We start from the raw sequence: 27090 nt of genomic DNA, 5'->3' as shown, positions 1-27090 counted from the left end.
TTTTTAATTTAAAAAAAATTATTTTTATTTCTTTACATTATGCATTGAAATTAAGTTTTTCGGGTTTATCTTTCCCCCCTCTCCTGTATCCTCGCTGCTTTTTTTCATTGTTTTGGTTTATTTTATTTTTTTTTCTTTAGGCTCACTGCTCGTGGGAACTAAACGGTTTGAATCTCCTGGTTCCCCTCCCTCCGGGAATGAAAAGGCAGTTTTTGCTGCTCCTCAGCCGTGGAGGAGAACTGATTTTTTTCTATTTTTTTTTTTTCTCGGGTGACAGATCCCATTGCTCCCCCCTCCTTGGGTCGTTGTGCTTTGCTTTGGCAGCAGAACTCTTAACCTCCTGCTGGTGAGTCGCTGAGTGGTGGCTTTGGAATATCCCTGGAAATCACACTAGTTCCATTAATCATCGGGAGATTTTTTTTTACAGGAGCGAGAGTGCACATGAGGAGGTTTTCAAAGTGGGCGCATGACTGGGAATGGGATTGCTGGGTAACTGCAAATTAAAATCTCTTTTCCCCAGGTCGAAGCGAGTTCAGCGATGCTTCTTACACAGGCGTGATTTGGAAAGCGCTGCAGTCAGCTCTGTTCGCTTGCAGCTCTTCGCAGCGCGCTGTTGGCGGTCACTGTCGTTTCAAACGTCAGCCTAACGTTTTCCTCTTGCCTGTAGAGGACCAGCATAAACAGAAAACTTGTCAAGTGGAAAAAACCCGACTCAAACAATCCCAAAACAAAACTGGATTTTTTTTAGGAGAGGTAACTACTGCTGTTACCAGAAACTGAGTAATAACGAGATTGCGTGCATGGAGGGTGTCTCAGTTTTTAATCTTGCCTGCTCTGTGTGCTTTGTGTGACATCGAATTTCTGTGGTTTCCTCTACCTGCTGGCAGTTGGGCCTTAAAACCAGGAAGCATTTCTGGACAGCAAAGAGAAGGGGGAAGAACATCTACAGCTCCCCAAAATCAGGGTTCCAATGCAGTGCCTGCATCGAATCTTTTAAACCTCTTGTGTTTAAAACCTTTTGTCACCCAACTCTCTCTTCTGCCTGTTGCTCGGTTTGCCTGCCTTCCGCAAAATACGAAGAATTTATCATTTTTTTTTTAGGGGGATCCATTTTACTTGCTCGGTGGAACCTTGGTCTCCCATGGGAGGCTTTTCAGTGAAGAGTCAATTCAGAAACGTGCACACGCGCTGGGACTGGAAACTCCTGTAAATCGGCGCCGGTGTTATTTTCTGACTTTTGGAAGCCTGAGTGCACGTGCAGTTTCATCTCTGCGCTCTTTCTTGGTCAGCACAACCACAGGAGGAATAGTAGCGCTTAAGCCAGGAAAAGCAGAGGTGGCTGCGTTTTATGAAACTTAGTGACATAGGTGGTGTAATATATATAATTTTTTTTTTGGTATCAAAGCACTTGTCTCTCTCTTTTCAGCTGTAACAAGAAAATATGCCAGGAAAGACACTCATTACGCTTATTTTCACGTACCACAGAAAATGCTGTTCCTGTCGCTGGTCATTGTCATTAATCTTTGGTATAAATTGATACAGAAATGTTTTCAATTTTTTTTCTGCTTTTCCAGGATAAACCTGGTAATGAACAAAGGATGTTTTTACTATTTTCCTAATGCTGCCATTGTCTGACGTCAGCACCTTGCTAATTGTGCTTCCTGACTTTGCTCAGTCAGTGCTTTTCTCCTGTATTTTGTTGGTAAACAGGTGGGAAACAAACTGTTGCGCGGGATTAGGTCAGCTTCCTTTGATACAGTCTGACTTGTAGCGTGATAGTTGCACACCCTCGCTGTTCAAAATGAGGAATTTGTGTTTGCTGAAGTGTTTTACGCTGATTTCGCTTGTTCTTTGTCAAAGATTTTGATCAGATTCAGTCGCCTTGTACACTCCTGTTACGCGCTTGTAAAAATCAAACTTTTTGATGTTTAATTCCAGTTTCCTTAAAACACTGCACGTCGTTGCGGAGCTTTTATACTTTTTTTTGGTTTCTGTTTTGCAGCAAAACTGTGTGTTTTGGATGATGGTGGTGCCGGGAAGCGCTCCCATCATCCAGCAGGACCATGCTCTGGAGCCTGACTTGGGACGGGACTCACCGGAGAACTCTGCCATGGGCCCCGGCACGGAGTCAGCCTCCGAGGAGGTCGGCGCGGAGCTGGAGGAGGTGCGGAAGCTGCGGGAGCTGGTGAGGAGGCTGGAGCTGGAGAACCAGCACCCCAGGATGAAAAGCAGCAGGAGCAGCGTGCTCGGGACAAACCTGCAGAGCGAGCTCCGTCCTGGCGTGGATAACCACGGCTCCGGCCTGAACGGGATGGAAATTCATAACAGCATCAACGCCAGGACGGAGCAGCAGGAGTTGCAGATAATGGCAGATATTCACAGTCAGTTAAGCAAGATGAGAAAAGAGGAAGGAGAGAACAACTGCTTGAGGAAAGACCTGGATGCCCAAGAGCGCTGTAGCTGCGGCAGCGCCACCGAGGAGTTGCCTTGCGACGGGCGTAAGGCGGGAGCGAAGAGCGACGATGACGTGAGGTGTTCCCTGTGGACGGGCGCGGGGGACGGCGCAGAGCTCGGGAGAGACTTGGTCACCGCAGGTGCTGATCCCGCCGTTACAATAAGTGAACGAAATCCCAGGGAAAAATGCGGAGATCTACCGAGTCTTTCGAGTAACGCGGATCTGGATGAAGTGAAAGTGTTGGAACTCGAAAACTGCAGCGAAGAGGAAGATAGCTGGTACGTGTCTCCAGACTTTAGCAATGTGTGGAACTCGGGCTGCTGTGGTTGGGAGTTTCTGTGTTTAGGTGTGCAATAATTTTTAAGGGTATAAAGTGCTCTCTGTACAGTCTTTGATTATTTATTTATTTTGTTAGCAGTAAGAATGCAGTTCTCGTTATTGGCTGGCATTAATTTTGTGCCAGAGCATTATTTTTTTTGTTTTAAATCAATCTAACTATAAGGCTTCACTTTTCCACTTTCTTCCTGACGCTACCGTAGCAAGCACCCAAAACTTTTTCCCTGTTGGTTTATTTTATGTGTAATGTGTGCAGGTGAATGAATAATGGAGTTTTTAAACTGTCAAATACTGTATTTAAATACGAATTTTGTAAAACACAAGCTGAGACCTCAGACCATCTGGCATTTGTAGTTTTTGTTAGTCTCTGAGACTACAACCCATTTCCACTTCCTGAATACGGAGTTTCCTTGCAGTTAACTTGTTTCTTTTGTTTAAAGACATGAACTGGAACAGATCAGTGATGTAATCCTTAGCTGACCTCACTCTGTAGGGCTCTCCCCTTCACCAGCAGCCTTGTTTAGAACTTGTTTTATAAGTCAGCAGAATTTCCTTTCTCTGCCTTTGCAATTTTTCTTTTATAACCCAAATACTGGTTGTGACCCGATCAGTGAAACTTCAGCACACTTAAACACAGTTTTGAGCTTATTTCTTTCATAAAAAAATAAATAAGGGAATATATTTAGCAAGTGAAATTTGGAAGACAGGCTTCATTATTTCCACGTTAGTGAGAACAGATAGTTTTGTGTCGATGTCTGCACAGCCTGTGAGAGATTCTTCAAACTGTATTGACTTGGTAGAGAAACCAGGTTTACCAGGGCAGCAAATATTGCCCAGTGTGTTCAGGAGAGGTTCTGCACCCACAGGCTCAGTTTATTAACTCTTCCTGGAGTTGGTGGCTGAAAGGCCGCTCTTCTTTACCAGGTACCCTTCTCACCACACCTTGTGGCATCTTTGTGTTCTTAATACCTGTGGGTTCTTGCCAGATTTGGTTAATGCAGGCTAACAGATTAAAAAGAGATGCCCCAAGGAGCTTCAGTGAAGGTGGTATCGTGCAGCTCTTGTGCAAGTTATGTTGCTATAATTTGCCTTTAATCGTCATGCATTGCTTCTGTCTTGTTTTCCTCTTGTCAGACAAACCTGGTAAAACAAGAAGCCGTTTTTACGGTGGCTTCTAGTTCCAGAGCTCTTCAGCTGAGCTGGAAGTGGGGAGCGAATAATGAACGTCCTGGCAGCAGTGCCTGGCGGTGCTTATTGCCAGATACCCTGAGTTCTCCTTGTAAGCACGTGTCTCACATGCTGTCGTGCGATAACCAGAACACAGTGGCTGGGGGGGGCATTTGAAAAGAACAAAAAAACCCCCTTAATGCTATGTGGATTTAGAATCAACTTTAATAAAGTGGTTTTGCTGATTAACAGGGCGTTTTGTACTGCCTGGGTGGAAGTAGGGTCTGAATGTGCCAAGCAGTGTATTAGTCAAAGGGAGTAGCTTGCTCTGTTTTTACGGTTGTGGTCCTTTTTTAAAATATTATTAGGAAGAAAGCCTCTAGCTAGTATTGGAACGCATCAGGCGTTCTTCGATACTTAACGATTTTTGGCAATTTCTGAGAAATTCACAGTGGCTGTTTTTTCCTGGCACTGCTGAATTGGTAAATTTTAACAGTCTGGTCCTTTTGGTTTGCTGACCCTTTCTTTAATATCTTGTAGCAGAGGGAATGATGCTTTAGAGAATCCCTTAAAGAATACTAAGAACTAGTTTTGTATTCTAATAAAGTGAGAAACTGTTTAACACAGGGGGTGTGGAGTGGGAAGCTTTTAAAAAGAGAGGCTTTAGTGCTTATATCTTCATCTCATTCTAGCTTTAAGCACAGGCCCAGACTTCACGGTCATTTCTCTTGCAGCCTGGTGCTGTGACCTCAGAGCAGGTTTCAAAGCTCTGGTGAAGTGTGCCAGGGTGGGGTTTTGCCACTCGAGCAGCAGTGGGACCAGCAAAAAGCATCGCCCGGGGAGGACAGAGGTGGAAGCGCGGAGGAGAGGGTCAGAGGGTTTGTTCCTGTTCTCTGCAGGTGCAGACAGAGTTTCAGTCTCTGCTCTGTTGTGAAATTACTGCATTTATTTGGATCAAAACTGCAAACCTTTGTGCGCAGCATCCCTTGGCTCCAGCAAGTTTGTGTGGTTTGAGGTTTTTTTGTTGTTAAAAACGATGGCTGAACTCGGGTGAAACATGAGGTGCTGCTGTAACCCTGTCCTCCTCTGGTGTCAGGCCCCTGACTTGCTTTCTTAGGTCGCTTTCTCAGATGGCTGCTCAAAATTGTAAATATCCTTGGGGCCCAGTCGAGTGGAAGTCTCCTTTCTGTGCCGGTGAGCTCAGTGCGATCTGAACCTGCTCAGTGCTGTTTGCCCCTTGCTGGTTACCAGTTTGCACAGGTCAGCTCCCGAGCCGTTTGTGGAAAAGCTGTTCCCCCTGCAGAAGAGAACAAACGAAATGTGTTTGCAGCAGCGTTACCTGGTTTGAGTTCCTGAGTGTTTGTCATTCTTAGGGGCAACTCGAGTAGGAGAATTAAGCTGTGTTTTTCTGTGTTTGTTACTCTTCATGCAGTGATTTGTGCTCAGCGTTCCGCTGAGCGTTCCCGTGCTGCTTGGTTGGTGTTTCGCCAGTTGTCGGTTCTTTTCTCCCGGTAAGACTTGGGAGAGAGAATTTGGAGTGGGAATTAGGATGAAATGATTGAAATTCCACCTCGCTCTGAACCATGAAGTACTGCTCTTGTGAGACCCCACCTGGAACGCTGCGCCCAGTTCTGGTGTCCCTGCCACAGGAGGGACGTGGGTCTGTTGGAAGGGGTTCAGAGGAGGCCACAAGGATGACCCAGGGGCTGGAGCAGCTCTGCTGCGAGGACAGGCTGAGGGAGCTGGGGGTGTTCAGCTGGGGACGAGAAGACTCTGGGGGGACCTTATCCCTGCCTGCAGTGCCCGAAGGGAACCTACAGGGAGGCTGGGGAGGGAAAATGGATATATTATCTGTTTGAAATACCTGCTTTATTGAAGAATTTTAGAATTCAGAAAGTTTAACTTGTAATTCTAGAATTTGGAAGAATTCTAGAGTTTAGATTTTACTTCACGGAGGCAAATCTTACAAACCTAAACTGTTGCACACATACGTAGCTACCTCAGGTCTCTTGCTCCTTGCACGGATGTGTGTAACTCCAAGGTTTGAAAATTGGTGTAATTCTGCTGGTTTTGGTGCTGCTGTAGCTCCTGGTGCTACGTGCTGTGGAAGATGTTTAATAATCCAAGGCTGTGTCTTAAAGACTGAGCTTCATTCTACTTCTAGTTTACTTTACTAATGTAGTAGTTACAAAGCTTTCTGCAGCCTGAATTCTCTTCTTGTGGTCTGTAGATGTACCAGTGTAAATATCCCAGATCTTGAATTCTCAGGCAGGACTGGCTTGCACTCGTACAGTGGATCTGATGTGTTACTCAGTTGCGAAGATGTTTGGGGTTTTTACAGTGCAGTTTGCAAGCTGAGAAAGTTGCCATAGCGTCTCCTAAATTCTTGGTGTATTTTTTTTTTTTTAGTTTAAAACAATATTTTCGAAATCAAACAGTAGAGGCCATTAACTCCCATAAATCCTCCTGTGACATTGACCTCAAAAGAAAAGTAGTGTTTCTAGAAGATGCTCTGCTTTTAGCACATTGCGATATGTCAGAATAAAGCGCAAAGATTTATTCTTGGGTGCCTACATTTGTAAAGGAAGAAAAATCTCCTGTTGGGCTTGCTGCTTAACTAAAACTACTTGGCTCTTACCAGAGGTGAGTTTCATAAAATGCTTCATACAGGGCAGAAACGAAAGATGCTTTATTGAGGGTTTTCTCACAGAAGCTGAAGAAAATCTCATTCATATTTAATAAGCTGGGCAGCAAAACGCGCATACATCAAACTGATGTTTACTTTCTGAATTTTGTAGAATGCCTTGTAACGAAGTAGCGTCTTAATCGTCATTTGTGATTTGACAAAATATTCCAAGCGCAGCCTTTTGCCGGGTAAACACAACGTGCTTCGCAGCCGGGCTGCGAGTTGTGGCAGCAGCGGGCAAGGTACAGCTGGTTCACTGCTCGGGTATTTGTTAAACTGTGGCCGGCTCGGAGCTGGCAGCCCTGTGCACACCGGACAGCGTGCCCCAGGGCATGTTCTCCAGTGCTTCTTCATTAAGTTAACCTGACAAATCAAACAGCCTTAGAGGATAAACTACCACAAATAAGACTCTGCATGCTTTTTAAACAGAGTGATTGTAGTTTGTCGTAAAAACCCCTCCCAGAAGAAAGCCTGGTTTAGCTGAGCTGGAGGTGTGGTCCTGTGCCGACCTGGCCTCTGGTAAAAGGTTCTTTATGTTGTGTCTGTAAAAATTCTCATTTTTCTTTGTGGGGCTGGAGGTGTGGGTTTGTTGGTGCTCCAGAAGCACAAGCTGTGCCGGCACAGGCCGAGAAGTTGGCTTGCTGAGCGTGTTGAACCCTTCCCAAAACTACTTAAAGAATCAAATAGTAAACCTGGGGCAGTGAAATCAAACCCGGTAGGTCTGCTCCCCGGGCAGCAGTTGGGGCGGTCCGACAGGTGGTGCCGTGTCCTGGGCAGGCCCAGGAGAAGCGTGGCAGGAGCTGGCTGGAACATCTCCTTGGGGAAGTAGAGCAGGGTTTTCTCCTAGAATAGGTGAAGAACAGCGTGACCTGCCCTGAGGAGGCTGTTGGCCTCTTTTTTTTTGTGCGTGATGGTTTTATTGCTGCTTTTTTTGGGCTGAGCTGAGAGAGGGCACTTTGCTTTCTCTGTTTTATTGGATCTGAGTGGTTGTGATGCTCGTTTGCCCGTGCAGAAACGCAGCGAGATACGCTTGTGGCTCTTTTATAAAAGACAGCGTTGCACATCCAGGACTGCTTGTGTGCGTGTTCCTCAGCGTTTATTGTGGCAATAGCAAATTAGCTTTTGGATTTATATTTTTGAATTTGCGCATGGTTTTGTGTAAAGCTTCTCTATGAGCCATGACTGAAGAGATTGAATCTCTGCTACCCAAAGAGATGGGTCTGGCCAGGGGTGGTGCCGAGATCTGTAAAGTCACGAGTGGAATGTCAAGAGGCAGCGGAGAATAGCCGAGAACCAGGTGGTGTCAGGAGCTGATGATTTTTATCAGTTTTGTTGGGGAAAGGAGTGTTTTATGAATTGAACATGGGATGTCTGTGTGAGAATGAGTAACTGGAGCAGAAAGACTCGATGTCTCTTGCTGCAGGAATGTCAGAAGTTGTTGCTAGAAGAGAGAGTAGGAGGCAGCTAAAGCGCATGCAGACAGTCCTGGGAATCTTAAAACCATCCTCCCCATCGCTTTGTGCTCAAAAACTGGATTATGCACTGAGGAAGGTGAAATATTATGTGCACGTCAGCGTGAGGACAGCCATGAGGTGTGGCTGTAGCTGGTTTGCTGCTGAGCAGGGGGGTTCTGTGTCCCCCTCGGGCAGCTCGCTGGGGGAAGCCGTACCGGGCTGGTGCTGGAGGTGAAGGTGGAAAAAATATCCATTGTGTGACTGTGTGCTCTCACGGGAGACGATGAACCCCAAAGCCTGTTTATGTGAGTTTTCTTGGCACAGAAGAGGTCGGGGCTGTGCCCTTCTCTCAGGTCCCCGCACGCTCACCCCCCACAGTTTAGTCTCAAAGCAGATCCCTTCTAGAAAAGTGCTCAGTGTCTACACAGCTTCGAAGGCCTGGAGGCCGCCTTCCTCTGGTCCGCTTAATTCTAAGAAATTACGTTGTGGATAAACTCAGTAGTTCAAAACTTCAATTGAAGAGTCTTCCGGCCTTGCTAACGAGATCAAGAGAAGCTTCTGCTTTCGGAAATCTCCTCCCTGGTTTTCTATTGAGTTCAGAGGTAATGGCCTCGCAGGCTCTTCCAGAAACTGCACAGATGCAGGTCCTTAAGTTCGTCATCACAGAGCTTCCTCCTGCCTGTGAATCCTCGTGTCATCTTTGAACGACTGCAGCACAATACTATTTTAAGTATATTTTTGTAGCAATGCATTTGTAGCACGGTAAATACATATTAAGATTACTTAGCTTGAACCCTGGTGTTTCAGTAAGGTCCTGTGAGGTGCTGTTTTCAATTTGGATACCTTTTCTGTTACTTTCTGTTTGGTGACTTTAGTCAATGCTGCTTTGGTGGCTGTATGCTTTGAGTTAATAAGCAGTTTTTTTCCTTTCAACCCCTGCAAAGGCTTTACGTGTCCCCGAGGAAATCTACCGTAGATCAGAAAACGGACTCCCCTTTAAAATGGTGTCGCCAGGTATTGGATAATCCCAGTCCTGAGACCGAAGCAGCCTGCCGAACTCTTATAAACAGACTGGATCAAGGTACGTAAGCGGCCGGCGCCGCTGCTGCGAGTGTTTTATTTCCAGTTGTGTCCTTTATGTTACTGAGAACCAGTAAAGCGAAGCACACGGGAGTTTACGTCGGCTGTAGCGGGGAACATCTGCAGAGCAAGCGCTTCAGGCTCAGGGTGCACACTGGTGCAGCTGTGGTTACATCCTCAATATACAAAAACTATGTACAGAGGGGGAAAAAAGTGTTTCTGGGGAGTGGGAGAGCATCAAACCAAACTATTACTGCAGCTTTTTCCTATAAAAAGAGTTCTAGTGTTGCTGGGTGTTTCTGGTGGTGATTCTTCTTACCCCATCTTACCACCAGTGTTATTACCTGGGTACACTAGTTGTCTGATGCTTGAAGCTCACAACAGTGAAGGATTAAAATCTGCAGCTTTAAGAAGTGGTGTTGCTTGGAAACCTAGTTTTTCGTCCAGTTTTATTATCCCCTAAAAGCGCCTCACGGTGACTTAACTGCTGAGGGAGGATGCCTTTCTTCACCCACCCCACAGGAGAACGCAGCGGTGCATAGTTCGGCGGTCCCCCACCACCGTCCCCGTCACTGCTCCGAGGTTCTAGGTTTAGGGGGTTCTGCTGGTTTTGAGAGTGCGGAAGGATCAGTCCCACATCAGCTTTCGCTGGCGTGAGAGCGGTTAGACCAGAAGTGCAGTTTGTGTCATTATGGAACAGGGCAGCTGATTCTCTTTCTCCACACCTGGAGTCTCCCTGGTGGATGTCCTGCCGTTGCCTTTTCAGATGCCCCCTGGGTTTTGTGTAAAACGGGCCAGACTGGTGACAGGCGAGGGGTTTGAAGTGACGGAGCAATCCTCTCCTCTGTCAGGCCGCTTCCCTGCGTGGGCAGCTGTGACTTGCTCTGCAGCTGGAGGGGCGACTGGTTTTATTCTTTTCTTCTAACAACTCATCCCCGCCAAGCGTTGCAGGGCCGGCCGTGTTACAGCCGCGTCTGTCTGCTTCGACTGGCCAACAGCTGAGCGCCCAGGCTGCACTGAAACAGTGAAGCGTCTGAGAGAAGTGAAGCTCTGGATTCCAGGGATGGGCTGAACTGCTGCCAGCGCAGCCCCCAGCCTGGCGCAGAAGCTGTTGCCCGCCGGGTTTTGATGTGGCTGGCTTGGCCCTCCGCGCGAACGCCATCGTTTTCATTTCAGTTGGAGCAGTAATTTGACCTCGGTGGGCTGAAGGCTGAGAAACCACCGCTCTGGTTTGGGTTTTGCTTGGTTTTGGAGTTTACATACTAACAGTGTTTTGACTGCTGCTTGCGATCAGGCTTGTTTTGAGTTCGGCCTTGGAATTCCTGATTGGAGATAACCGAATGTGGTTTGAGAACAAACTTCATTTACTTGTACAAACCATCTGTGTTTAGAAATCCGAATGAAGATTCATTTTGTTAACGCTTTGCTTTCTGTCTGAAGTGTGTCAGGCTTTATTTGTACTGTCACTCCTTTTTAACCGAAATAGTCTGACTGTTTATTTGTGGGGGAAATAAGAAAAGAAAGCTTTTTATATAATGAATCTTCTTCGTTTTCTTAGCTACCGTTCCCCCAGTGATGAGCGTTTGGAGGGCACTTCATCAGCCCCGTGAATATATAAAGATCAGAGATGGAGTCTTTCTCTGAGCGTTGTAGCTGCTTATTTGCACCTTCAGTGCGCCTGGATGCGCTCAGTTTTGCCACCTGGCTTCTTTTGATTATTTCACTAACTCATATTCAAGTCCGTGTGCTGAAGAAATATTTCCAAATGGTTGCTGTTTCATATTCCTTTTAATCCGAAAGCACAGCTTTGGTGGTTTAATGCTGTTTTGATTTCATCATTAAAAATTCAAAATAACACGTACATAAACATAAAGCTCAGTGGAGTTCTTTAAGATGGGGTGTAGCTCTTTCTGAGAAGAGTCGTCTTTGAAGACCAGCACTGACACTTTCAGGAACGTAGGGCTTCTTTACAGCCAAGTATTGTCAGTAGTTATTCTTGGAATTCTTCAGGAGTGACAAAACAGTTAAAGGGGAGAGTGAGGCACGGGAGCAGGCGCTGCGTCGCTTCCTCCACCTTGTAACCCACTGCGTCGAGATGGCTTATTTATCTGTTACGGTATTTAATCTTGTTTGATCTGATGCCTTTATCTTACGCTCTTTGTTTTTCAGAATCATTTGATAACCTTTACGGCTTTTTTGTATTTTTCCTTCTAGCCAGTAGATGGAAAAACCTGTATTGCAGTCCATTGGCATCACCAAGCACGTATAACTTGAATACAGAGCCAGGCTCCTGTAGCAATGCACTAAACTCTCCCGGGCATCTCAAATCGACTAACAAAGCACTACTAACCTGTGGCAGCTCAGGTATGGCATGTCAGTAGAGCAGTGGGAACCTGGGGTGTTTAAAATGCAAGGGGCATTACTAAAGTTGCCAAGAGACGCGAGCCCACCCGTGGGGTACTCTCCTTTTCATTTGCTCGCTTGCTGGCCCCGGTCTCATCTGTTACATGGGAAAAATCCTCCTTGCATTCTAAATGTCTTGGAGTTATTTCATGGGTTTGTTTTGTAACTTTGTATGCATTTATAAACTGTACTAATTTTAAGTGACTTAAAATAGAAAATGGCTGTTGGGGTGAAGAAAATGCTGCTCGTGAGTAATGTTACTGTGTGTAGGGGTTAACTTCATGAAGTTACTTGGATCCAGGTTTCTGGCTTGAGAGTTTGTGCAGTTTCTTCTGCAAATACTGACTGATGTAGGCAACAGAGAGAAGCCTTGTGCTTGAAGATAAAAGGCGGCGTCTCCGGGATAAACCTTTAAGCTGGCCAAGCGAGTGGGCAGCAAGACACAGAATCACAAAAGCTTTCCCTCAGGCGCAAGTGTGGTTGGAGTGAGATTTCCTACCTCAGAGGCCACTCAGGCAAAATTCCTCCTTAGAAGCCCGTGTTGTAGGGATGATGGTGAAGCTTCTCCGAAATTGCTCGGCCTCAACGTGCCATCGTGTTTAAGCCACTGCCCGAGGAGCCCGTGGGGGCGATTTCGGGAGCTCCGTCAGTCCCAGGGGCAGCTCCCGCTTGGCTTCCTGGCACCAACACTTTGCCCCTTGGCTTTGCCTGAGGAGACTTCCTGCATCTGTTTGGGCCTTGTGGGAATTGCTGTCTCTTAATTTGCATGTTTAAAAATGTAAAGCATGTTTAACAATTTCTGGCTTGCAGCTTGAGGTTAATTTTATTTTTTTTTAATTAAAAGGGTTGCGTGTGGATGTTTTCACAGCTGCAGGTATGCTGTTGAGATCTGCTGGTTTCCTGCTGTAAACAGAAATTAACCCGCACCTCTGTTTTGCAAACAAAAGGATGCCTGTAGGACTGATGGGGTTTACAAGCTGAATTCCACAGGGGAAAAAAAAATCTCCAAGTCGATTTCTTGGCTGGCAATTGGGATGTCTAACCACCTTTTCAACAGGGCAGCAGTTCCTGATGCATAAAACCAAAGTGTCTGTGCAACTTCTGGACATCTTTCACCCTGCAAATCTGCTGAAGTTGTCAAGGGTATCAGATAAAAAGCCGAGTCTGGAACAGGCTGGGTCTGTGTAGGGTTATATGTGAGAGTTCACTTCATCTGTTTTGGGACTGCAGTGAGTGCTCACTTGAGTTCAAAGTTCACTCTCGGCTTGATTGCGTTGGATCTAATTTTATTTCTAAGAAAAACAGAGCTTCCCTACCGTCAAAATGAAAAATGTTTAACAGTAACTGCCATTAAAAACTAAACAAACAAACAAACCTCAAACTGTTACAAAATCCAGATGTGGTGTATTTTGAATTTTCCGTAATGAAAACTGTAATCAGTTCATGTTGCAGTGTTGGGCCAGAACAGATTTACTGATGAAAGGACGGTTTTCTTCCCTTCCTAGACTGGTGGTGGTTGTTGTTTTGTTGTTTTTTTTAAATAGATCTGCAATTTGAAAATCAACAACCCGACTTAACACACAGAACCAAACAGGGGGCTTTGCTTTTTAAACAGCTGTAGTCGAGATATGGCTGCTTTCAAAATACAGCCTTTAGTGCTGAGGAAGGTGATGGTAACCGCAGGAAGCCTCTGCTTTTTCAGTATACAACATCCTACGGGTGCAGGCCCTGCTCTCGTGTTGGCTTTATTTCAGCTGCTCCCAATGTCCTTTCCTGGCCACAGAAGGACAACGTTGTGCAGCTGCGATGCCTGAATGCCGGAGCGTGGGTCTGCGTAACGCGCAGTCGCTCTTCTCTTGGTGTATTGAAACTGGACAAACTTGCTGCCTTTTCAGACAAGGAATGGTGCAGCTTGCTGCTCCAAAGCAGTTTGCTCAGTAAGAGATTTGTTTTACACGTGTTTCACGTGTCATCAGCTGCTTTTTTTTTTCAAAACTGGTCAAGGAAATAATGTTGGGAACTCGCTGCTTTTTTCCTGCCTGACTGGAATTAACCATTGCTTGAAAAACCCATCGCTCGGCCGCGGCGTTGAGATGTTTTGCCGAGAGCAGACAAAATGTTTGTTTCTCGTGCGGTCATTGAGAGTTATTCAGTGGGTGCAGCGCCTTCAGGGCCGCTTCGAACACAGCGGGCAAAACCGCGTGAGCTCAGGGAAAAGTCACCGCGAGTGACATCGTACACGTGCTGCGGGAGACTGACTTGGCTTCTTGATCTGTGGGCCGGTGTGCCGCAGCCTGCTTGGTGCTGTTTGGCTCAGGGATGATCCCCAATCCCTGCCCGAACAGGATTTGTACTCCCTAAGCCTCCTCTAGCTGAAAGCGAGGTGAGGTGCTCTCAGGCCTTATCTGATCTTCTGGCAGATTGTGGGGTTTAATTCACTTTTTGGGTTTTGTGTGTGCGTGTTGGGCCTAAATCTGTGTAATACAAATAGCAACCTTGGAATTACTTTCAGGGAATGATGTGCCCTCTCCTAAAATAGCTCTGGAAGTTATGTGGTTCTGTGTGTCTGTGTTTGAGGGGTGGTTATGCCAGGAGTGTGTTACGGGGTTTTGTAGCAGGTAGCATGGATAAACGTGTTTGCCATGTAGACGTTTTACTTTCACTGACGCTGCTACGTTTCCGAAATCATTTCTAGCAATGGGGTTTTTTGTGTGGTTTTTTTCTCTCTACAAAGCACTGTGGTAGTTATAAAATGGGGAAAAAAGGTGGAGGTGGAGGTATGCCCAGCATTGTGGGCTCTCCCTCAAAGGCACTGCCCTGGGCTGAGATTAGCGATGATGGAATCATAGAACGGCCTGAGCTGGAAGGGACCTCAGAGATCATTTAATCCAGCCTCCCTGCCGCCAGGGACGGCACCTCTCGACTAGATCAGGCAGCACAAGGGGACCGAACGGGAGTGGTAGCAAGATTCTCCTGTCGGGGAGCAGGTGAAAGCTTGCACTTGATGAATTTGATGGTATTTTTATTATTATTCTTCAAAAGGAAAATTATGTATTCCTCTTCCTAATGCCCGACTTATGGAAAAACTTGCCTGGTGGAAAGATCCTTCCAGTTTGGTTTTTTGATGACCTACTGTATGAACAAGCTATGTCCTTCCCTGTAAGACAAGGTTTGGTTTATTTAAAAAAAAAAAAAAAGGATGAACTTGAGGGCTGGGGAGGAAGCAGTGTGGTGTGTGTTCTGCTTTGCCTCAGCTGATTTGTGAGGTGCTGTACTCTGAAAGCCCTTTGCATTCTGGAACTGCTATGACTGCGCGCCAGCGCTCCAGCAAACGCTTTGTCTGACTTTGCTGCTTAATATCTACATCAACAGTTGCCCCTTTCTGAAGTAATACTGACATTTTCAAGGAGGATCCTAAGCTCAAGAGTACCAAGTCTGTCTTTGCCACCTTCTGGACAGAAATCCACTTTTTTTTTTCCCCTGCACAAATACACTCCAGGTTAAAACACATTGAAATTGCCTGAGAACACAAAGCTGACTTCCTAATTAATTCTAGCAACCTTCCCTCAGCTTCTCAACCGCGCCGGTTTTGTTACTGGAATACGTACTCTGCTGCTCGTTCTTGGTTGGCATGTGGATGTCTGAATGCTGGTTTTTTTCTGTTTTCCCCCTTCTCTTCCCTCCCAAAGGATACCTGAGCATGCATTCTGCTCTGAGCTCTCAGTCGTCGGTGGACAGCGAGCTGAGTACCTCTGACGACTCCATCTCCATGGGCTACAAACTGCAGGACTTGACTGATGTCCAGGTTATGGCACGCCTGCAGGAGGAAAGTACGTGACGGCCACCTCCTTTGTGTCGCGCTTTTAGAATTGTAGAGCCGTGTGGATGGATTCCACCTGTTCTTCTCTTCCCGTTTTCCCCGATGAAAATAGAAGTTATTGGGTCACTTGAAATGTTTGCGATTTGCAGGGGCTTCCTTTAAAAATCTACAGGCCCAAGCTGCCACTTAAGAACATTGTACAACCGCTAAATTTAAGATTGCACCTCTTAAAGCAGAGGATAGTCTCTATTAAACATGTAGGCGCCCTTTAGTACTTAAAAATACTCCGTCCCGGGCTGTCTCCGAAGTACGGGTGAAGTTCCCCGAGCAGCTGGTTCCTAACAGTGGCAGCGCAGACAGAAGCAAACGGAAGCGGTGGCTGCACCGCGGGCTGCTTTGGGGGAGCCCATCCAGCTGAAAAAATAACCCGGCAACATGTTTTTGCTTGTCAATTTTTGGTTCTCTAAAGAGGCTGAAATCACGTTAGAAGCTGTCCAGCAGGCTGAATTTTGCAGGCTGTTTGTTTCACCACCGTGTGGAGTAAAACTGAGAGTTCTGGGTCTAAAACTGCAAGAGCTGAAATGACAGTTTCAGTTTTGCTCTGGTGAAGGGCTGGGAGGCAGCTCTGCTGACTTAACCGAAGCATAAACCGTGTGTGTGTCGCAGCGTGTGGGGATTTCAGGGCCCTGATCCAGTCCCCATTAAATCCTCGGTAAACTTTCTCTGGGCTTCAGTGTGACTTGGATGAGGTCCTAATTGAACACCAAGGTGGAACAAAGCAGTTGGATCTGTTGTGCTGTGCAAATTAATCATTAATTTGACTTACAGGAAATAGAGAATAAAGTTCTCTGTTTTTTCTTGTGGAGAACTTTTCTTACTTTCAGGACGGCGCCTTTATAAATTTAAAAAACACACTGTGGTCTAGGAGTTGGAAGATGAGACTAAAAAGAGCAAAAGACATGAGATCTTATTGTTATTACACCTAAGCACAGCTGAGGAAAAGTTTTATTAAAATGAATAAAACAAATAACGGCCTTTATCTTTCTAAACTTGAATATTTTCATATGCTTTGTGATTACTTAAAAAAAAAAAAAGTCAAGGAAATCCCATCCCATTTCACTGGAAACTTGGTAATATGTAGAGCACTTCATCCTCCGAATGATGGAAGCTTTTTGTATTTGCATTGTCAAGGGAGAAGAGGGGGGAACATTTGCTTTATTTTAATCCCTGCAGTGAAGGGACTGCACTGAGAAGAGTTTTAGTTCAGAGCATCAACTGTCACCTTTCTCCCAGGTCCCTTCAGCCAGTTAGCTAAATTAGCTCTTGCTAAGGTGTTGCTTGGATTTTGTTGGGCAAAAAGCCTTAAATAAAGGCAGGAGTTGGGGGAGGACCTGTAAATAAACCAGGCAGATGCACCGTAGATGTCAATAGAAAGAGTTTTTTTCCTACTTGGAGGCAGAAGCTCAAATCTTTGTTTCAACCTGCTGAAATGCTGGTGGGTGTGTAAATACTTAAAAAAATTGTGAAGTAGACTCCTGTAGCTAGTTAACCTCACTGAGCTGGCCCAGTCCTCAACCCCAGCTGCTTGGGTGTGTGAGAAGTGATTCAGGTCCATTGAATATTAACTCTTTGCTCTGGTGAAGCAGTGGTGGTGTGGGTGACACTGTTCTAGGTTAGAGATTCCATCTGGTGGGACTGCCTCCAGCAGAGAGAGCTCCTGTCTTGGCTCTCCTTCCCAGACGGAGCGAATCGCTGATCACAGCATCACTTCCCAACTTGTGTGGCGGCTGGGTAAGACGTTTCTATTTTAAACTGTGACGACTTTGAGCTGTGCTGTCCTCCGTCTCCAGGCCTCCGCCAGGATTGTGCCTCCAGCTCTGCCTCTGTGTCCCGGCGCAGTTCCAGTGCCTCCCTTCACTCCTTGCGCAGAGGGACCTACAGCGACCAGGAGTTCGACACGTACAGCCTCGAGGACGAGGATGACTACGACTGCTCCCTGTCGTACCGTAGCGCTCACAGATACTCACCCTCTCCGCTCAGTTCGCCCCGGTGTCAGTCCCCTTCTTCCAGCACAGATTACAGCAGGTCATCTGCTTCCCGAATCCGGCCCCCGAGGAGATCCGTGCAAAGTCCGATGCAAGACCGTCTCAAGTACGCGAACAGCGAAGGTGAGCCACCTGGGAGCTTTTTGGTACGAATCCGTGGAAATGTTTGTGATGTTACCCAAGGGAAGCTAAGAATGTTAGGCACTACTCTGCTTTTAAGGGTGTGTGTTTTCTCAGGAGATAATCTAAACCGTTACACATCTCCAGAAGCAGCGAATAGAGAATTTGCTCTTGATTTCAGAGGAGATGCGCCACAGCATGCCCAACCTGGCCAGGTCGAGCCTTCGAGCTTTGGAGTCTGTCCGGAGCAGCCGGAGCTTGGAGTCAGACCTGCAGGTGCCGAGCAGTCGGATCCCAAGAACTCAGCAGCGGTCAGCAGGTTGGTGTGATGCTTTCCCGACGCCCCTGATCGCCTTTGCTCCGTTTAACCCCCCTGCCTAGACCCGAGAGGCCCTTCAAAGGCCCAGCACCCTGCAGTGTTCTTAACATACTGCTGCCAACTGGCTTGTTCTTCTGTTATTCCATTTCTAGGTCTGGCTCCCAGTAAGCTCAGGTATTCCTCCGGTGCTGGGCAGTCTCCCCTCACAGTGCGACAACCCCTGAAAGCCGGCTCGTGCACAAACTCTCTGTTGACACCCAGGCAGCCGGTGAAAGCCGGCAGTTACACTGGCCCCGTGAGCGGCGTTCGAAAACCACAGGTGTCTTCGCTTAGTACGGGCTCTTCCAGCAGCAATTGCACTACCAGGAGCAGTAACATCGTCACCGTGGCAAAAAATTCACCCATGAAAGCACGCGCGTCCATGGGAGGAATCTCGGTGCCCAAGAGCAAGCCCACACCTCCATCCAGGAGGTAAGGGCGAGACTTCAGGCCTCACCACCTCAGGTGTCGGCCTTTATTTTGCAGATTGGAACCACTTTTTGATAAAGTTATGCTCACCTCTGGTTTTAAAGTCTGACAGGGGTATAGAGTTGGGTCAGAGCTACTGAGGAACTTCAGAGGTGGGATTGCGGGTGGGTAGTACGTAGCTGGAAGAGTCCTGGATGTCCCCGGTCAAGAGGAAGTTCCTTTAAATGCCACTAAAATGAAATCCCTGAATGTTTGTGTGAACTGACAGGCTGGGACTCAGCTTCTGGGCAAGATACCTCCTTTTTGCCATGTGATCTGTGACCGAACCATTCAATATTGCACTATTCCGTCTGTTTTAAAAAAGTGCTTCTTTGGAACAAGGTTAATTACTCAGGAAAATGAAGAGGCATAGCCTCAAACTTATTTCTGTAAGAAATAAATACGGTGGATGGTACATACTTATTTGGTGCCTACATCTGGGTTTGGGAAGGACTAATAAGCTCTCTTTACTGTTCATATAATAATCTTCCCAGATGACCTCCTTTGGTGCCTCTCTAACTTTGCTGCTGGCAGAGTAAGTTTGGTGTTGGTTTCTCTCTGCCGTAGGCTTTAGTGAGGACTCTAGGTGGGCATTGTGCAAACCTAATGAGTTTGCAGAAGGGTTTCAGAAGCAGGACAAATGAACAAGGCTTGTCTTAAGCGTGATTCTGTGTCACTGTAGTAACTTCACACAACAGGGGAAAGCAGAGCATATATAATGGCTTCCAAAAACTCAGAATTTTTGTTCTTGTTGCACCAGGCTGAACTGATTTAGGGGTCACATCGTAATCCAGAAAGATGCAGGGGGGGTTGGACCTTTTTTTAATGTTTATTTCTAGCTTTTAGCTTTTACGATTCGCTTCCTAAATATTTTGTTTGTAGCTCCTCTGAAACAACAGCTGTTTAGTTACAACATATTCTAAAGAACAAGGCCTCTAAGATGCTTCTAACAGCACAAACTGCTTTATGCCAGTTTCGCCAAGTGTGTACTTGGCTATTTTTCACAGCTGTTTGCAGTACAACCGTAGTGTAAACTTCTATGATTGAGGGGATGTTGATTCAGCATCAGCCCAACAAGCAGTAAGTACTTGGTGATTTTCTTTTAATGCCTCGTTGTAGCCCTCAATAAACTTCCTTTAAAAACATACTCAGGCACATGTTGATGTTGCAGAAGTCTGGTATCACCTAAAGCCTCAGACAAGCATTCCTGTGCCTCAACACGCTGCTGGGGCCTCTGCTTCTCGTCGCTGTTGGTGACCATTTTGTGTGTGTGTGTCTTGCAGCAGGTTTCTTCAGTCGGCGCAGACGGCCGAGGACGATTCCTGGAAGGAGGGGTGTTACTGACCCCCGAAACGCTGACGCACTGCCAAACAGCGCTGTGAAGCAGGACCCCAGCTGGCTGGGCCCAAGAACGTTATTTGAAAACGGAACTCCAGAGACCCATCGCACTGCAGACTGATGTACATACGCTCCTCTCCTCTCCAACACAAACTGTCCTCACCTCCTGCGGCTCTGCCACCAGCCTGACCTCGTAGCGGTGGAACAGTCACCTGCGTTACTGTGTTTCCGCGGTTCAAAACATTTCTGAAATGTGAGTCTTCACGTGAAGACTGAAAATAGCCTTATTTCACACAAACCTCTACGAGCAGCCCTTGGGGAGGTTTATCACAAAAAAAAAAAAATCCCACAACTTCTGACGGGACCTGCTCTGCAGGACCTTGGCTTAGAAAGGCTGCTGGTTGTCCTGTCCGTGCCAGAGAGCAGCTCTGAGCCGTGGCTGTGGTGTGGCACAAGCAGTGGCCTGGGGAGACTAGAAATAGTTACATAGATGTTAGAAGTAAGACTTTTAAAATTCAACCTGATGTACTCTAATATTTGTCTGAAACTCAGCCATTTGGGTTCAGTTTTGTTGGATTTTTTTGGAGGTTGTTTTTTTGTTTTTTACTTCTGTATAGAATGTATTTCTGCTACTTTTTATTGTTTGTTCTAGGAGCCAAAGCAGGTTTTTATAACTGTAGCACACGTCAAGCTGTTGCGTTCAAGCACGCGCATCACCGTTCACAAGCGAAGGAGCAGTACACAATATTTGTGTGGGTGTGTGAACAGGCAGTTGCAGGGACAGGGGATGCGATTTAAAAAGCTGCTGTTTATCAGCATCTTCATCTCTCAGATGAGGAAGTTACCAAACACCAGTTAAGAGTCAACTTTTTAAGAGTAGCCCCCCCCAATGATTTGAAGTGTTCCCCTTGGATCTCTTCCAGCTCGCCCTTAACTGCCCTGACTTTTGTAGAAGAGTTTTCTACTGCCTTTGGCTACGAAGGATTCTCTTTCAGCATCCTTCTCCTCAGCAAGGATGCTCCGAATACAGTCCTAGTACAGAAAACATGCACTGATAGCAATGTTCTCCCTGCCATCAATGTGATTTTGATAGTGTAGTTTAATAAAAATGTTATGGTGCTGAAATAGATCTGCTTTATTCAAACAGCCAGCCTGACTTGTGAGTGGGTTTGTGCCAGCAGTGAGGCTTTTCCCGGCAGGCCCAGCCCTACAGCAGTCTGCTTCTGCACTTCACCACTTAACGCTCTGCCTAATAGGTAAGCAGGTGTCCAGGGGAAGTCTCTTACGATGCAACTATCAATATTGACCTTTAATCTCCTTGGGTTTCCTAAGAAGAAGGCAGGAAAACTTAATTCACAGCACTGTCATTACTGTGGGCTCTGTTCCAGAGGTGCACTTCCCAGGCAGTGGCTTTCTTTGCAGTCTCCTCAGTTGAGCCAGCGACTATTTAATAATACTTAACAGAAATGGGTATTTAATGATAGGTAAAGAACAGAAAACTTATGGAAAAGATATTTAAATAGTTTAGGCTTATTTTTTACGTAAAGCTTATGAGGCATGTGATATTGTTTCTATACAGGGATACAGACTTGGAGCCCCAGTTCTAGACAGAGCCAAGGCTGCCAAGAGAAGTAAGCGACAAGGTGAACCAGGGCCTTATCCCGAGGTTGGCTGCTGCTTGAACTCATGGGTGGTTTAAGTACGAATCTGACAGTAACAAGCACTTGAAGGTGGCTGTGTCACTTCAGGAGAGGGTCCTCTCTTTGCTTTTGGGCCACGGGGCGGGAATATTAAGCACAAACCCCACCTCTGTAAAAACTCTCGCACTAAGGAGATGTTAATTCAAGTTTTATCCTTTCATTTTTCTAAGCTGTTCTCAGTACAAAGTGATATTCCTTCACATTTTTATAGTCTGCACCATGCTGAGCCCTAGCAGATAGCATTAGAATGCTGCTTTGCCTCAAACCCAGATAACAATCAACTGAACTCACTTTCTGCAAGTTTAAGAGGAAATCCAACTCCCTCGTACTGCCGCGTGAGCCTGCTTCCCAAACCCAGCGCTACACCAGCATTTCACGTTCCTGAGGGAGCTGAAAGGCTGCAGCGTGTTTGCAGAGGCTGCACTGCATCACGGTGTGCAATGAGCTCCAAGCAGCCACGGGAGGTGCCAAGTCTGGAGCCGGGGTGACCCGGCTACACACTGGTTTCACAGAGTGGTTCCTACCAACAGTCTACAGCTGGTGCTAGACCCACCTTTCACACTACCAAGGAAATGTGCTTTCTGTACAGTCATTTTATTTAAATCAAGTTAACTTTCTTTTTACACTAATGCCTCAGTGCATCCTTTAAAAGGAAAGGAAGTATTTTCTTTAAAAAGTATTTGTACATAAGACAACAAATCATAGAAATGAACACAGTAACATCAGCAATCCCTAAAACATGCACAGTTGTACGCTGAACTGCGGGGCGGCTCTAGGAGTAGAAGGGAAGAGGAAGGAAATCTTTCTCTAAGCTTTACATTCGATTAATACGATAACAGAAACGGATGCCAGTGAGCACGGTGCTGATCAGAACCACCGACACTTGATCTGATTACCCTTAGTTAAATTTCAGCCTAGCAGAAAACAAATCCAAGTCCGTGGACAAGTTTATAGACTTCTTTATCTGGCACCTGTTGGAAAGCTCCAAGGTCAGCGTAGACGTACACCAGGAGAAGCACATGAAGGAGCAGCAGTTTCGTGTGCCTCCAGGCCCCAGCCAAGCGCTCGAGTGGGGTCGCCACACGAAGCCTGCCCTTCCCACAGCTCAGCAGCTTCCACCCACCATCAGAAGCCATTTCTCTGGGCCCCAAAGCTGCAGCTTCCTCTGTAGCCCCCCTGATGCTTTTATGACATTTCCACTGGTTCTATTTCTTCGTTCAGAAACCAGCCTGCACGGTCCAAGCCAGCAGCCTCTGCTCCCCACGCCCCGAGCACCAGCAACTCGGGCTCGGCCCAGCTGGGGCAGACACGGAGCTCTCCCCAAGCAGGCAGAGCGGTCCCTGTCCCCTGATAGCAGCACAGCAGCAGCATACCTGATCCTCCTACATTTGGTTATTAGCCTTGGGTTTGGGGGTTGTTTTTTTTTCCTTTTTAGAGGAGCATGTGTTACTACGTCCTCTGAAAGAGCCTTTCTTCCTCGGACCCTAGAGAAAGTTACATTCCATCAGCTCCGACCTTCTGACCCTTCTCCCTCAGTTTTTAGCACACACCTTCAGAGCAGAAGCACAAGCAGCGCGTACCTGACACCTTATCAAGCCAGATCAACAGGTTGGCCCCCAATTTCACTTTAGCAAGTGATCACATTAGTATTCATTTTAGTCCACCCTCAGAAGAAGAGCAGGAGAAATAACGTGAGAAAGCAGATACGTTACTGCAACCTTAACTATATGCAACCATCTCCTTTACCGTACCAGTTCAGCCACATATCAAGGAGGGGGAGATGAGGATGAAGCGAGGATGAAGAGGCAGCCGGTTTTGAAATGCAGAGGTGACCTCACCCCCTTTTCTACCACCTGCAGAAAGGCCTCCAGCAAAAGGGAGGTTTCATACAGGGGCAGCACCTACATCTGACCCATAACGCCCTAGCCCCAAAACCATTCTGTTTATTACGAGTAGTAAACCTCTACATGTTGAGACACTGCAGAACCACATGAGGCCAGGTGTGCAGGGAGAGGCACCTGGATCTCCAATAATTGTAGAAAGTGGAAATTCATATACACCCATCTTGTCCCTCTCCTGTTAGTGGGGCTCAGTCCCCCCAAACTACCCTCAGCACCATCCTCGTGGGCAGGAGGGTTGCCAGCAGTACTGCTCTGCACCTGCACGCTCACGGTAAAGTACAAAGCTACACGGGTACACAGGCGAGCATGCACAGAGCCCTCCAGAGCCGGACGTGCCGCCCACCCAGCTGAGAAGGTTGTAGTTGGGACAGAAAAAGAAATAAAAAATAATAATAATCCCTTCAAGTAATTTAAAACAGCCCATCCTCGAGGTTACAGCTGCACAGAAGCAGTGACCAGCTGGGCCTGTTTGGGGAGATAAGGCAAAAAAGTCTCAAGTCCTGGAGGGGTGGAAGAATGAGAAGGTGTCAGTAGTGAAAGATTAAGAGTTATTCCATAGGTTGCTTCTTCACACTCCTGTGATTCTCATCTCCAAGTGACCAGCACCAGCTGCCTCCAGTTACTTCTGCACACAGCTCGGCCACGCAAGCCCACCACAGGCAGCCGACAGGATGATATAGATGATAACCTGGAGAAAGAAAACAGCCTGTTGAGTAGACAATTCTATTTCCATCGCCGGTTTGCTGCTGACTCAGCCCGGAAATCAAAACACAAGCTTGGAAACCCCAGGTTATCATCCAAACCCAAGATAACTTGTCAACAGCCCCACAGGACTTAGTGCCTCTTCCTCCACATCCTTGAAGCAACCTGGGGACAAGAAGCACTCTCCAGCAAAACATGAATGAGGCTTCAGCTGTGACAAAGCACTTCACACGTCTAACCCGCAGCGACACATCAGCAGATTCATATCCCAGCACTGTCTGCATTTATTACAGGCTGGAGGGACCCTGTCACACAGGAAAAAAGCTACGCCAAAGTTAAGTCACAAGATACCAACAGGACTGAGGCCTAAAAAGCCATAAACTCAATACCTGAGCTTCTCACGGAGCTGGCAAGGCAGCTGCCTACAACGGGCACTTAGAAGCGAGACAGAATTGCCTGGCAAGCTTTTCCTATTGCCTTGAAAAGAAAAGGTGCCTGGCACAGTGCTCCTCTCTCCTCCGCTCACACAGCACCATCGAAACTCTTGTTTTAGGACTAAGACCCTTCCAGGCACAGAGCTGGCTCTAAAGACAGCAACGCTGCCAAGTAGTTAAGCCTGACTTAAGAGCTCGAGGTTGCTGTGCCCCATACTTACAATTGATACAATGATGATGACGATGGTAAGCTTGAGGTTCTTCATACACATGGCTCGCGCAAGGTTCCTGCTGGTAGTTTTGAAAGTGACGGACTACAAGAGAAAGTGAAACAGCTAATTCACTCCTGAACCTGCTCCACAGGAAGCTGCATCCCAAGATTTCCCAGCTCCTACCTCCCTGCTAACCCAAACCACTGCCGTCACCTCCTCCAGAGCCACTTAACTCCTGCAGCGACACCAAAACAAAACTGAACAGGCATCAAGAGAAAAAAAAACCTCTCCTACACTACTCCAGGGACAAGATAAAGTATAAGGGTAAGTCCAGAACCAGCTGGGGATTGTGCATTCCCATGCTCAGCTTGGAAGAATTTTAATTCTGGTTGCCCTGTTCCAAGTCTCCTCTCTGATCCTGCAATTCCGCCTACTCAGAACAGGTTTTGGTCACCAGATGACTTCGAACACCCAACCAAGCTGCGTTAGGGCAACCGTTTTCACACACCCTTTCCCCAAACAGCTCACGCGAGGACATGCCTGCCAGGAGTAAGGCTGCAGCGCCCACAACAAGCCAACTCAGCAGCACACTCTGCTGGTTACGGTCAGGTTGTCCTCACAAAACCAGCTTTTGCAGGTCAGGCTGTGCCAAGCAGAACTGCAGCCCTATGATTTTGCCTTTAAACCAATTCCCAGGCTCAACCAACCCTCTGAACTCTGGGAGCGCGGGGAAGGACTATCTGTAGGTCTAGAGGCTTCAGCGCCTGCTTAAAAGGGGCTCTAGATGCTGGTCTTCACCCCCACTGCTCCCCGATGAGCACAACTGAGGCAGTAACGCTGCTTCCCCATCTCTTAAGTTCTTCCCCAGACTTACCGAATCCACGAGATTCTCTGTTTTGTCAATCAGCAACTCCAGCTTCTCTCCTCTTTGTGCCACAAGGTCTGGAGAAAGAGACAAACCCCCAAATCTGTAGGTGTAACCCCGGTGCAAAAAGCTGCTTCCAATACTCCAGCCCAGCTGCGAGCCAGGAGCTCTTGGTGGCAGCTTATTAGACATCAAGTGGTTCTCGGCCTTTCAGAGACCGCCAGGCACTTCAGGACCAGTCTCATACCACACAGGCTACATTTTAGGACTGACCTGACTCACTTGTGGTCAAGTCTAGCTCTAACCCTCTGTTTTCAAGTGGTCAGACTTGTCAAAACCCAGAGTCCAACGCACAAGAAAACTCAGAACTCTCGCTAACTCTCCCCACGGGACTGTCACCCTGGCTCAGAGGGGCTCCTCACACGTGGTGCCGAGGGAAGCCGGTACCTATGTTTCGAACCATGATTCCTTTAAGTTCATCGATCTGAGCTTGCGTCTCTGCCACCTGGTCAGTGCCCTTGCTCTCCGAGTGGTATTTCTGTAACAAATGAAAAGTCAGTGAAAGCAGGGACCCACAGCGTTGCACTTCAGTTGCTTATTTAGACAAAAAAAGGAAGCTCCTGGGCACTACGGAACAGCACCGACTTGAACGTGAGTAAACAGATTTATAAGTGGGTAGTAGACCAAAATCGGAGTTTCTCAGCCCCTTAGAGATCACACATGCCCACCTGCTCTGGCACTGCCAGAACTGCAAGGCAGCAGCTCCTCACATCAGAAGACCTTCAGGAAGCGTCTCTTTTTTCAGGATTATCTGTGTGCTGCACGTGGGTTGTAGCATGATCTCTGAGCTGCCATACGACCTCCATCCTCAGCCTCACACTAGTTAAACTCCTTAGGTTACAGGAATCACCCAGATAACAGCCCTGCTCTTGCACTCCGTGTCACGTTTGCTCCGCAGGGCTCTCATCTCAGTAAGGTTTTTGAGCCATTCGAAGGAAGAGCTTTCCGTCACTGCGTAACTTCTATTAGTGGATGCCTGGATTTCTATCAATGTGCAAAAGCTGAGGTAGGCAGCTCCTGTCGTGCTTTAGAGCAGTGGAAGGGCTGGGATTTTTAGAGGCACATCAACACCGTGGCTCTGAAGACTGCCTGGCTTTTCCGATAAGGCAATTCATTAAGGTTATTCCAGCCACGACAGCTCACAATGTCATGAGTCATCACCTCAGGTAGTTTCAGTCTCAAATAGCAAAGCCTGGTGGAGAAGAAAAACTCACTCCTATCGCACACAGGGAAGTTAATCTAATTTATTATGCACAATGCTGCTGGGAGCCACACTGGCATTATATTCATTGCCTTCTATCTGCTGCATAAGCCAAAGAACAGTTTCTGCAAAGAACTCTGCACGCCCCGAATCGCCTCTGCCAGCCGCTGCGGTGCCAGTGCCGACAGCTCCTTTCCCAAACTCCAACACGAACTTCAGGCAGCAACGGTGCGAGTCCGAAGACCCACCTCGGGCCTGGCTTCACCTGGGACTTTCAGTACCTCA

The 27090-nt window shown here is 47.1% G+C and overlaps 2 protein-coding genes across 3 annotated transcripts in view; one reads left to right on the top strand and one right to left on the bottom strand.

The window, feature by feature from the left end:
• The first annotated feature begins 2020 nt into the window (after positions 1-2020).
• LOC104271876 (SLAIN motif-containing protein-like) lies at positions 2021-19736 on the top strand. The gene is made up of 8 exons (XM_009866690.1): positions 2021-2733; positions 9043-9179; positions 11393-11542; positions 15271-15411; positions 17252-17569; positions 17748-17885; positions 18038-18356; positions 19679-19736. Exons 1-8 carry the CDS (start codon positions 2021-2023, stop codon positions 19734-19736), a joined length of 1974 nt encoding a protein of 657 aa, XP_009864992.1.
• A 3997-nt stretch (positions 19737-23733) lies between these two features.
• VAMP7 (vesicle-associated membrane protein 7) overlaps positions 23734-27090 on the bottom strand; it is a 7369-nt gene continuing 4012 nt past the window's right edge. For both annotated transcript variants that reach the window (XM_009866688.1, XM_009866689.1), the window contains 4 exons: positions 25992-26082; positions 25554-25621; positions 24689-24781; positions 23734-24019 (listed from right to left, as the gene is read on the bottom strand). In XM_009866688.1, coding sequence (XP_009864990.1) covers positions 23951-24019; positions 24689-24781; positions 25554-25621; positions 25992-26082 — 321 coding nt within the window. In that variant the 3' untranslated portion in view covers positions 23734-23950. The remainder of the gene's footprint in view (positions 24020-24688; positions 24782-25553; positions 25622-25991; positions 26083-27090) is intronic.

This window comes from Apaloderma vittatum, unplaced genomic scaffold (assembly GCF_000703405.1).
Source record: "Apaloderma vittatum isolate BGI_N311 unplaced genomic scaffold, ASM70340v1 scaffold17413, whole genome shotgun sequence".
Lineage (NCBI taxonomy): Eukaryota > Metazoa > Chordata > Aves > Trogoniformes > Trogonidae > Apaloderma > Apaloderma vittatum.
Note: the sequence above shows the minus strand (reverse complement) of the source record. Positions and strands in the feature narration are given on the sequence as shown.

What these genes read in the sequence shown, in the direction of transcription:
- LOC104271876 (XM_009866690.1), top strand. Translation starts at nt 2,021, where the DNA reads ATGATGGTGGTGCCGGGAAGCGCTCCCATCATCCAGCAGGACCATGCT. An exon ending in ACTAACCTGTGGCAGCTCAG is followed by an intron (nt 11,543 to 15,270) that starts GTATGGCATGTC and finishes TCCCTCCCAAAG; the next exon opens with GATACCTGAGCATGCATTCT. An exon ending in CCCACACCTCCATCCAGGAG is followed by an intron (nt 18,357 to 19,678) that starts GTAAGGGCGAGA and finishes GTCTTGCAGCAG; the next exon opens with GTTTCTTCAGTCGGCGCAGA.